Source organism: Hemiscyllium ocellatum, chromosome 2 (genome assembly GCF_020745735.1).
Source record: "Hemiscyllium ocellatum isolate sHemOce1 chromosome 2, sHemOce1.pat.X.cur, whole genome shotgun sequence".
Lineage (NCBI taxonomy): Eukaryota > Metazoa > Chordata > Chondrichthyes > Orectolobiformes > Hemiscylliidae > Hemiscyllium > Hemiscyllium ocellatum.
Window position 1 is genome coordinate 36,393,744 of NC_083402.1, and position 12,379 is coordinate 36,406,122.

Consider the following 12,379-nt stretch of genomic DNA (forward strand, 5'->3'; position numbering starts at 1 on the left):
TTTTACTCGAAGATTTTAACCTACTGCGAATCCTCTTACAAGGATGCCTTCCTTGAAGCTCTCTTATTCCTGATGAAGGGCTTATGCTCGAAACGTCGAATTCTCTATTCCTGAGATGCTGCCTAACCTGCTGTGCTTTGACCAGCAACACATTTGCAGCTGTGATCTCCAGCATCTGCAGACCTCATTTTTTACTCGAAGATTTTAACCTACTGCGAATCCTCTTACAAGGATGCCTTCCTTGAAGCTCTCTTATTCCTGATGAAGGGCTTATGCTCGAAACGTCGAATTCTCTATTCCTGAGATGCTGCCTAACCTGCTGTGCTTTGACCAGCAACACATTTGCAGTTTCTTCAAAAAAGGAAATCAGGCAATCTGAGGGGAGACATGAAAGGATACTGGCTGGCAAAAGAATGGGAAATCCTAGGCTGATTTATATTAAGAGTAAAAGGATAAGTATGAAGGAGTAGGGTCCCTTAAGGACCATAGCAATAATATATATGTAGAACCAGAGGATACAGATAGGGTTTTAAATGAATACTTTGGGTCAGTGTCCATGGGTGAGGGGGACAATGGAGTATAGGTAGCAGGGAGAAGGTCTGTGATACAGTGAAAGAAATTAGCACAGACAGGGAAGAAGTTCTGAATGTCCTGGCAGGGTAAAAAGCAGGTAAACCTCTAGGACTGGATGAAATGTATCCCAGGTTGTAGAGTGAGGCAAGACAGGAAATAGCAGGATGCTTGCAGAAATTTTCATTCCCACTCTGGCCACTGGAGAGGTACAAGAGGACAAGAGGACAGCCAATGTGGTACTGTTATTCAAGAAGGGAAAAAGAGGTAAACCAGGAAACTATAGGCCAGTCAATCTAATCTCAGTGATGGGGGAAATTATTGGAAGTAATTCTGAGAGATAAAATTAACCTGCACTTGGAGAAGCAGGGATTTATCAAGAACAAACATCATGGTTTTGTTAAGGGAAGGTCATGTCTGACCAATTTGACTGAATTTTTCAACGAGGTGACTGGAGTGTGTAGATGAGGGCAATACTTTTGATGTAGTCTACTTGGATTTTAGTCAGGCTTTTGACAAGGTCCTGCATGACAGACTAATAGCAAAGATAAAAGCCAATGGATTCAAGGAAGTTTGGCTAGTTGTACTCAGAATTGACTGAGTGGCAGGAACCAGAGGGTGATGGTTAAGGGGTGTTTTTTCAACTGGATGTCTGTGTCTAGATGACATCATACAGGAGTCAGAGTTGAGGCCATTGATGCTTCTGCTTAAATAAATTATTTATAATTAAATATAGAAGTGTTGATCATTAAGTTCACAGATCATACAACAATTGGCGGGGTGTTAACAGTGAGGAAGATAGCTTTAAATTACAGGAGGACATAGACAGGCTGGCCAGATGGAACTGATCAGTGGCGAATTCAATTCAAGTCAATCTGAATAAATGTGAGGTGATGCACTTGGACAGGACAAACAAGACAAGAGAATATCCAATAAACAGTAGCACCCTGGGATGTACCTGAGAAGAAGGATTAGAGGAACTTGATGTGAATGTATACCAGACCCTTAAAGTATCAGAACAAGTGGATAAGGTGGTTAAGAAGGCATTTGGGAAACATCCCTTTATTAGCCTAGGCATAGACTTTGAGAGCAGGGAGGTTACGCTAGAACTGTATAAAATGTGGTTATGCCATTGCTAGAGTATTGTGAGCAGTTCTAGAATCCACATTATAGGAGGTATGTGATAACATTGGAGAAGATGCAGAGGAAGGTCATCAGGATGTTGCCTCAGCTGGAGAGTGTTAGCTTTGAAGAGAGATTAGACAGAGGAGAGGAGAGGAGATTGAGAAGGAATATAATTAAGGCATATAAAATTGGGAAGGGCACAGATTGGGTAGATTAAGTGACCATTAATCAAATGTCAGCCGATATGGCGAGACAACAGCCACTGTGGCACCTAACTTTATGAGATGCCCTTTCTGCCAGCCTGCACCCACAACATTTCAGTTGTGTGAACTATCCTGAATGTTCACTTTGTGTGACGAATTGGTGGAACCAAATACCATTGATAAACTTGACGAGAGGAGGGGAGGGAATGATAATTAACAGAGAAAATTGATCAGAAGTTTAAAAAAATCTTAAGTTTTAGAAGTAGGACTCGCAATAACAAAACACCTAAATTGGCAGTAAACCTTCCTGCTAGTCCCAGGGGTCCTCTTCCAACAACCTGCAAAATTTTCACACTGCTTCAAAAATATGAACAAGGTACATTTCACAGAAATCCAATTACGTAAAACGATTCACAATGGCAGAGCTTCACAATGGTTATAAGTGAGTATTACGGAGCACTGAATGGGTGAAACTCCAGTTAAAGCTAATTGCTTAGAAATTGAAGAATGACTGCAACAGCTTCAATAGGGGCAGCATTAATTAGGTAAGATAAGAATGAGAGCTTAATAGTGTTTCACTATTCAAACCTCAATTAAAACTACCTAATTATAAAGAAATATATCAGCAATTTTAAATCCTGTAAAACATAGTAACATGATAACACAGCCTCATTACTATCTACGGTGGCTTTCATCAGCACTGTCAAAGTTCACATATAGTTCAATTGATGCCGTCAATAGAAAAGAATGATGAAAGTAGCAACTCAAAAATCTTACCTGCTTATTGTTGTCACTGCACAATTTCTTGATTGACACAAAATGCCTAATTTTCCTATTGACAGAAGAGAAAGTAATTACATTTCCCAATCCGGTGAAGCATCACAAAACTTTTGATAGAGGATCAAATATAGCACTTCTTCAGTTTACTAAACACCAATGATTTAACGTATTCGTTAGTGATTTAATGAGGGAACAAACATTGGATTCAACCATTCGCACTGTTTAGGATTTGCATGCTTCTATTTGCTCCTCAGTAATTTTAAAAGTCAGCACAACAACGCAAGAAGATATTTCCACAACATTTGAGAACTCTGTCCTGTCACAATGTAACACACTGTGTGTCATTCTACCACGAGAAACCTGATTTCACTGAAGTTGCTTCAAGCACTAGTTTAATGCTAGCTTTTGGGTCTGTACATTAATATTATGGGCTGTAATTTCTAAAATATATTTTCTACACACAAACTGTGTTTATTAGAACTCTAATAGATATAACTGGAATTCTACAATTATGCTAAACTATATATAAGGTTGAATTTCTTTACAAAATTTGCAAAACAATTGCTAGTTCAGCTGATATTTTCTGCATTATTAACTCCCTTGCTCAGAGGATTACCAGAGGATTAATGCCAAATTATTTGTTCAGTCCAAACTATAAGGCCCATTTCTCCAGGTTTTAGATCATAAAACATCGAGCCAGACGTAGGCCACTCAGCCCATCACGTCTGTCCTGCCATACAATGAGATCATGGCTGATCTGATAATCTGAAAATAACAATCTAATAATCACCAGATGTACTTTCCTATCTTTTCCCCTTTTTTACACTTCTTAAAATCTCAGTCTTGTATACACCCAATGATTTGGCCTCTGCAGTAAAGAATTCCACAGACTCTCTACCCTCTGAGAGAAAAATAAATCCTCATCTCTGTCTGAAATTGGTGACCCTTTACTCTGAGATTATGATCTCTGGTCCTAGACTCTCCCACATGGGTAAATAAACTCTCTGCATCTATCCTGTCAAGTCCCCTAAAAATTCTATATGTTCCAATAACATTACTGTCAGTTCTTCTATAATGCAAGGGTTGGGTTCATGTGCAAATCTGCGTTATAGCAAATCACGCTTTAGAAACAGTGCTTAAAGTGTTGGTGATGGAATCATGTTACAGCCAACACGCATTTTAAAAGTTTATTCTTTAGAAACAGCATCCCCAATTCGTCAATCATGTTACAGCAAATTTGCATTGACAAAACGCATGTTATAGCAGAACGGTCTATACTGCTCTTTCTTCTACACTCCGATTAGTGCAAACCCAACCTACTTGACATCTCATAAGAAAATCTCTACATAACCAGAATCAATCTGCAAACCCTCTCTCAACCACCTATCAGTGTACCTTTCCTTAAATAAGAGGCCCAAGACTGTTCACAGTGTTTCAAGTGTACTTTGATGAGTCCCTTGTATAGACCTGCTGTTCTCCATTCCCATTGAAATAAAGGCAATAGTCCATTTGCCTTCCCTTTCACCCTCTGATCTTGGATGCTAACTTTCTCTTTTCATGCAGTAGGACACCCAAATTCCTCTGTGCTGTAGCTTTCTGTAGTCTTTCCCAATTTAAATAGTGTTAAACTCCTCTCTTCTTCCTGCCAAAATGCATAATGTCATATTTTCCCAAATTGTGTTCCAAGTACCAACTTTGTGGCCATTCACTTGATTTGTCTATATTCCATTGCAGACTCTGAGTCATCCTCATAATTTGTATTCCTACCTATTTTTGTGTTATCCACAAACTTGACGATAGTACCTCAAGAAATGCAACATAGCCCTCGCTCAGAGAAAAAAAGCAACTTTGAGGAAGCTCCTGTGTGAAGGGGGATAATTCTTTGAGAATGCCCGTTTTCCAAGGGCAAGTACAGAACAGGATCTGGAGAAAGGAAAGCCAATGATTTCAAGGGCAAAGATCAATTCCACCTCCTGAACACACCTGCCAAATGGGTGGTCAGAGATGTGCCTCTAGGACCAGGCTCATTAGCCTCACAAGAACCCATAGGATCCATGACCAGTGACACTGAATTTTCTAGGTTGACCATCATACTCATTAGTGAGTGATTGCTAATGATACCATTCTCTTTGATTATCCAAGTCATCCAGATATATTATAAATAATTGTAGCACCAGCACTAATCCCTGGTGAAGTCACCTTACAGCACCACATGTTCAATAAATAACAAAAGAAGCACTCAGTAGGCAAGAGTTCAGTAAATCAACAAATAACCAACATATCAAGTCAAAGATCTACATTGTTACCATGTATAGTCATGAATTTTAGTAGATTACTGACAGGAGCAGACTCCATCATCCTCAAAGGTGATAATGCCTTGGCAGATAATCCAAAGGAATTCTATAGATACATTAAGAGCAAAAGAGCAACTAGGGAGAGAAAAGGGCTCCTTCCAGATCAACGAGGTTGTCTATGTGTGGAACTACAGGAGATGGGAGTGATGCTAAATGCATATTTTGTGTCAGATTTACTGTGGAGAAAGACAGGAAGCTAAGGAACTCAGGGAAATAAATATTGATGTCTTGAAAACAGTCCACATTAAAGAAGAGAAAGTGCAGGATGTCTTAAAAAAAACATAAAGGTGGATAAATCTCTGAGACCTGATCAAGTGTATTCCAGGAGATTGCGGGAAGTTAGGGAAAAAAATTATAGGGCCCCTAGCAGAGATATTAGTATCATTTATAGCCAGGGTGAGGTGCAGGAAGACTGGAGGGTGGCTAATATTGTGCCTTTATTTTAGAAAGACTAAGGAGAAACCTGGGAATTATAGACCAGTGAGTCTGAATCAGTGGTGGGTAAGTTGTTTGAGCGGATTCTGAAAGACAGATTTACATGCATTTGAAAAGGCAAGGACTGATTAGGGATAGTCAGCATGGCTTTGTGAGTGGGAAGTCATGTCTCTTTTGAGTACATAATCAAAGGTTGATGAGGCAGAGTGGTGGACATTGTCAAAGGCTTTATTAAAGTCCATGTGAACAAAGTTCTGCATAGTAGATTAGTGTAAATGTAGATCACACAGGATTCAGGGTGAGAGTTTGTCAATTGGATACAAACTTGGCTTGATGGTAGGAGACAGAGGGTGGTCGTGAATGTTTTTTTGGAGTGGAGGCCTGTGAACAGTTGTGCTCCCCAGGAATCGGTGCTGGGTCCACTGATGTTTATCATTTATTTAAATAATACCAATGAACATTTAAGAGGCATGGTTAATAAGTTTGTGGATGACACCACTATTGGTGGTATTGTGCACAGTGCAGAAGGTTCTCTAAGATTGCAAAGAGATCTTGATCAATTGGGCCAATGGACTGAGGAATGGCAGATGGAGTTACCTTTGGATAAATGTGAGGTATTGCATTTTAGTAAAGTGAACAAGGGAAGGAATTATGTAGTTAACGATAGGGGCCTGGCTAGTGTTATTGAATAGAGAGACTTGGGGGTTCGGGTACATAGCTGTTTGAAAGTTGTGTCACAGGCCGATTGTGTGGTTAAAAGAAATTTAGTATCCTTGCCTTCATTGCTGTGACCATTGAGTATAGGAGTTGGATGTCATGATGAGGTTGTACAGGGTGCTGGTGAGGCCAGAATTGGAGTACCGTGTACGGTTCTGGTCGCCCTGCTATAAAAAGGATATTATTAAATTGGAGAGGACTCAGAATAGATTTACAAGAATGTTGCCGAGACTGGAGGGTTTATGTTAAGTGGAAAAGCTGGATAGGCTGGGACTTCTTTCACTGGAGCATTGGAGGTTGATAAACCTTATAGAGGTTTATAAAATCACAGGGGGCACAGATAATGAAAAGATCGAGGGTCTTTTCCCAAGGATAGAGGAGTTCAAATTAGAAGGCATATTTTTAAGGTGAGAGGAGAAAGATTTAAAATGGTCCTGAAGGCATCTTCTTCATACAGAGGGTGGTTTGTATGTGGAATGAACTGCTAGAGGAAGTGGTAGATCTAGTTACAACATTTAGGATAGGATAGTGAAGAACGCATTTGGTATGCTTTCCTTTACTGGTCAGAGCATTGAGTACAGGAGTTGGGAGGTCATGTTGCGGCTGTACAGGACATTGGTTAGGCGACTTTTAGAATATTTTGTGCAATTCTGGTCTCCCTCCTATAGGAAGGATGCTGTGAAACTTGAAAGGGTTCAGAAAAGATTTACAAGTATGTGCCAAAGTTGGAGGGTTTGAGCTGTAGGGAGAGGCTGAATAGGCTAGGACTGTATTCCCTGGAGAGTCGGAGGCTGAGTGGTTACCTTATAGAGGTTTATAAAATCATGAGGGGCATGGATAGGATAAACAGACACGGTCTTTTCCCTGGGATCAGGGAGGTCCAGAACCTGAGGGCATAGGTTTAGGGTGAGAGGGGAAAGACTTAAAAGGGACTTAAGGGGTAGCTTTTTCATACAGAGAGTGGTGCGTGTGTGGAATGAGCTGCCAAAGGGAATGGTGGAGGCTGGTACAATTACAACATTTAAAAAGCATCTGGATGGGTATATGAATAGGAAGGGTTTGGAGGGATATGAGCCAAGTGCTGGCAAATGAGACTAGATTAATTTAAAACATCTGGTCTACATGGGTAAATTGGACCAAAGAGTGTGTTTCCGTGCTGTGCATTTCTATGATTCTGTAATATTTAAAAGATATTTGGACAGGTAAATGAATAAGAAAGGTTTCGAGGGATATGGACCAAATGCAGGCAAGTGGGACTAGTTTAGATCAGGAAACAGGGTTGGCATGGATGAGTTGGACTGAAGGGTCTGTTTCAGTGGTATAGTGCTATATCTCTATGATTCTATAACCCAAAAAGTAGTACAAAAGACAGAAAACATGCAACCATCCTCAGTCAGAAATATTCTTCCTTTTCCTGTCCTGGTTCTAGAAGGCTCACTTGCACTGGATATTGGAAAAAGTACAGGCCCACCAATGCCTTGGCTGAAGTGCTGAAGATCTCTGCTACAGGCAGTCTTCAAAATTGTTCTATGTCTGTTTTGCCATAGACAGGTGATCCAAAAACATTCTTACAGATCAACCCAGCTACATAAACAATATATATGGGTCTTTAATTGACTGTGACACACTCAATCACTGATTAGATTAGATTACTTACAGTATGGAAACAGGCCCTTCGGCCCAACAAGTCCACACCGACCCGCCGAAGCGCAACCCACCCATACCCCTACATTTACCCCTTACCTAACACTACGGGCAATTTAGCATGGCCAATTCACCTGACCTGCACATCTTTGTATCTGTGGGAGGAAACCAGAGCACCCAGAGGAAACCCACGCAGACACGGGGAGAACGTGCAAACTCCACACAGTCAGTCAGTCGCCTGAGGCGGGAATTGAACCCGGGTCTCTGGCACTGTGAGGCAGCAGTGCTAACCACTGTGTCACCGTGCCGCCCACTGGTATGCTCATATTACTACAATATTAAATGAAGACAAAAAGACAATTAATTATGTTAATTCTACTGTGAAAATTCGAAGTGGTATTTAATAAAATGACCCGTTTTTGTTCCTCATTATTATTTATATTCAGGCATGTAGATGTAGTGTTCTTGTCAGTTGGAGAAGAGCAAGATTAAAGCTTATTGAAGAAAGAGGTTAATATTCCATAATATTTTTATTGGATTGATAATTAACCATTGGGTGAACAAAGATTTGCAGGCTTGGCATAGCGACTTTGTAAGTTTACCAGTAATTTTATAAGTCTTTTAAAAATAGAATTCGAACATTGATAGTGAAAACTAGATTATTCTTCTGCCACTGCTCTGCCCATGTCAGGAAGTAAGATATACCATAAGACAGAGGAGCAGAAATTAGGCCATTCGGCCCATTGAGTCTACTCTGTCATTCAATCATTGTTGGTCAGTTTCTCATCCCCATTCTCCCATTACTTTCTCCCAGTAACCCTTGATCCCATTAACAATCAAGAACCTATCTACCTCAGTCTTAAATACACTCAATGACCTGGCCTCCACAGCCTTCTGTGACAATGAATTCCATAGATTCACCACTCTCTGGCTGAAGAGCTTTCTCCTTATCTCTGTTCTCAAAGGTCTTCACTTTACTCGAAGGCTGTGCCCTCAGGTCCTAGTCTATTCTACCAATGGAAACATCTTCCCAACAACCACACTGTCCATGCCTTTCAGTATTCTGTAAGTTTCAATTAGATCCCCTCCTTCATCTTTCTAAACACCAAGTATAGACTCAGCATCCTCAATGTTAAACTTCTCATTCCTGGGACCATTCTCGTGAATGTCCTCTGAACACGCTCCAGGGCCAATGCATCCTTCCTGAGATATAGGGTCCAAAACTGCACACAATACTCCAAATGTGGCTTGACCAGAGCCTTATAGAGCCTCAGAAGTACATCTCTGTTTTCATATTCAAGTCCTGTTAAAACAAATGCCATAATTGCATTTGCCTTCCTAACTATTGACTCAACCTGCAAGTTTACTTTGAAAGAATCCCAGACTAGAACTCCAAGTCTCTTTGCACTTCAGACTTCTGAATTTTCTCCCCATTTAGAATGTAGCCTATGCCTCTGTTCTTCCGACCAAAGTGCATGATCTCACACTTTCCCGCATTGCACTCCATCTGCCACTTCTTTGCCAACTCTCCTAACCTGTCCAAATCCTTCTGCAGCCTCCCTGCCTCCTCAATGTGACCTGTTCCTCTACTTATCTTTATAACATCTGCAAACTTAACCAGCATGCCCTCCTTTCCTTCATCTACCTAGTTAATGTATAAATTCAAAAGTCGTGCTCCCGACACAAAGTCTCGAGGAACACCACTTGTCATTGGCTGCCATCTCCAAAGGACCCTTTTATCCCCACTGTCTGCTTTCTGCCAGATAGCCAAGCTTCTATCCATGCTAGCACCTTGCCTCTCACACCATGGGCTCTTACTTTACTCAGTAGCCTCCTGTGTGGCACCTTGTCAAAGGCCTTCTTGAAGTCCAGGCATATAACATCCATTGGCTCTCCTTGACCTAATCTGGTGGTTACCTCCTCAAAGATTTCTAGCAGATTTGTCAGGTATGACCTCCCCCTTGATGAAAGCATGCTGGCTTTGCCCTATTTTCCCATACAGGATGTAGGACTTAAGAGCAATGTCAGCCTTTTAGCCCTTTGATCCTGCTCCATCGAATTATAACTTCAGGCTAATCTGGTTTTGGTCTCAACCTCAATTTCCTGACTGCCCCCATTAGCCTTTAATTCTCTTTTCCATCAAAAATCTAATAGGAAAGTAGAATTTAGAAGTCAGGTGACATTAAATCTAGAAGTTGTATTTATTTTTGTTTAGGTTTTATCTTCATTCATGGGATATGGATGTCACTGACTGAGTTTCTTTTTTGGATTGACATTTAGTTCCCATTCCTAATTGCCCTTGAGAAGCTGGTGGTGAGTTGCCTTTTTGAAGCACTCCAAGTCGCTGTGGTGTAAGTACACTCACAATGATGAGAAAATTTCAGGATGGCTTCTCCAGGTTGTGTTCTTCAGGTATTAAATGATGATACTTACCCTCCTTGGCCTATTACAGGTGTTATTTTCACATCTTGCTGTATACTGTCTCCTGTTTTCTGCCTTGCGTAGTAAATTCCATGCCATTCCTGTTAAAATAAATCATGGATTGTCTGTCGAGTTTGGAATAGCTGAGGATATTATTTCATATGTCTTTTTGTGTGGGTTTCTCACAACTGCCACAAGCATAATGCAATCTCTTTAATATTCCATGTTGCTCATACTGGACTCAAAATGTTAACTTTGTTTTCTCTCCAGATCTGCTGCATTTCTCCAGGTCTTTTCGCTTTTAATTTGCAAGATCACCAGAACGTGCAGTATTTTGCTTTTACACAAATTTCTCATTTCTTCTGTTCACATACAGTTTGAAGGACAATGTTGCGTGTGAAGTCTGGAGTTTGATACATTGGGAAAGTTTTAAAAATAATAATCGATATACTTCCAGGTTAGACTGGATGTGTTTCAAGTCTGAAATTTGGGTTGGGCATCAGTTTTGAATTTAATAACAACCCAAAAAAAGCTGGAAGTCTTTTGTTATAATGTAAATTAGAAACTCTTCAATTAAAAAAAAAGCTTAGTGTCACAGTTGTTTAAAGAACTATTTTGCACCTCCTGCTCTTTATATCAGGGATTGAATCCAGCCTCAGGGAGGTAACTAATGACCAGGAATGGACACCTTCAGAGACATTGCTGCATTGCCAGTGTAGCTTTTTTTTGGAACTTGACTGCCTCTTAAAGGCTTCTTTCAGCCCAGCCTTGACTTTGAGGCTGATGGGTAAAGTACTGGAGTAAGCCTGGCAGGTATCCCTGCTTGAGTGGAAGGGGGGTGACACCTTTCCCAATGGCCTCCTTTCCACTGTTCTTCCTTCCTAGATCACCAGGGTCTGTCTCTGTAGGTGCTCTCACCAACTCTGGCCTCTCCATCCAGTTCCCTCATTCCCTTCTCTTCATCTCTATTTGGACCTCATCTTCTCTCTCCATTTTGAAACCCCTTTACTTACTTGGTCCAGGACTCTAGGATTGATAATCTGAGGACTGCTTGTGTACCCAGTCCTGGCTATCATTGTCATTGGCACTGCTTTGTGTCTACAAAGCATCCGGCCAATCAGATTGATCGGCAGCTCTGTGAGGCGGGACTTGCATGGAATGTTAAATACTTGCGGGGTTGCTATGTTCAATGGGATTTATCCCTTTCTGAATCTTCAGATGGCGGGGTAGGAAATATCACTAGCTGAAAAATGCTGACCCATGTTTAGATCACAGCTGGCATGAGCTGATTGTTCATTGGGAGTGAATGGCCTCCTTCTGCGATTCTGTGGTTCATCCATGGAGAAATAACAAGGCAAGGGAGTACACAGTGAATAGTAGGATCTTGCAAAGTACAAAGGATCAGAGGGAAGTTGGTGTGCTTGTGCATAGATCCTTGCAGGCAACAAGGCAAGTAAATTGATTCGTTAAGAAGACAGTGGGATATTATTATCAAAGGTTACTTACAGAGTGGAAACAGGCCCTTCGGCCCAACAAGTCCACACCTACCCACTGAAGCGCGACCCACCCCCCTACATTTACCCCTTCACCTAACATGACAGCCAACTCACCTAACCTGCACATTTTTGGACGAAACTGGAGCACCCGGAGGAAACCCATGCAGACACGGGGAGAACGTGCAAACTCCACACAGACAGTTGCCTGAGGCAGGAATTGAACCCGGGTCTCTGGCGCTGAGAGGCAATAGTGCTATCCACTGTGCCACCCTGGTGGTGTTGAAGACAAGAGCAGGAAGGTTGTAATGGAGCTGTATAAGCTGTCATTTAGACCACAGGTGGAATACTGCGTGCAGTTCTGATCACTGCACTACAGGGAGGATGTGATTGAATTGATTAGGTTAGATTTAGATTTAGCTTTACTGCAGAGGAGATGCACCAGGCTGTGGCTTGGGCTGGAGCAATTCACTCAATTCCTCATCATCTCCTTTGGCCAATGTACACAATCTCTATGACAGTAAGCTATGACATTTGTATAGGTCAGGGCTATTGTGGTAGTTTTAATTTGGGGGAGAGAGTGGAGTGGCATGGGGTCTACTGACAGCTACTTCATTCCAAGGCCACATGGACAATT

At 41.3% G+C, this 12,379-nt stretch overlaps 1 protein-coding gene across 4 annotated transcripts in view; it reads right to left on the reverse strand.

Annotated features, from left to right (window-relative positions):
• pde8b (phosphodiesterase 8B) overlaps positions 1 to 12,379 on the reverse strand; it is a 259,858-nt gene that overhangs the window by 41,372 nt on the left and 206,107 nt on the right. For 2 of the 4 annotated variants that reach the window (XM_060843664.1, XM_060843655.1), the window contains 2 exons: positions 10,262 to 10,350; positions 2,663 to 2,730 (listed from right to left, as the gene is read on the reverse strand). In XM_060843664.1, the coding sequence (XP_060699647.1) occupies positions 2,663 to 2,730; positions 10,262 to 10,350 (157 nt within the window). The remainder of the gene's footprint in view (positions 1 to 2,662; positions 2,731 to 10,261; positions 10,351 to 12,379) is intronic. The other 2 variants (XM_060843637.1, XM_060843646.1) reach the window with 1 other exon arrangement.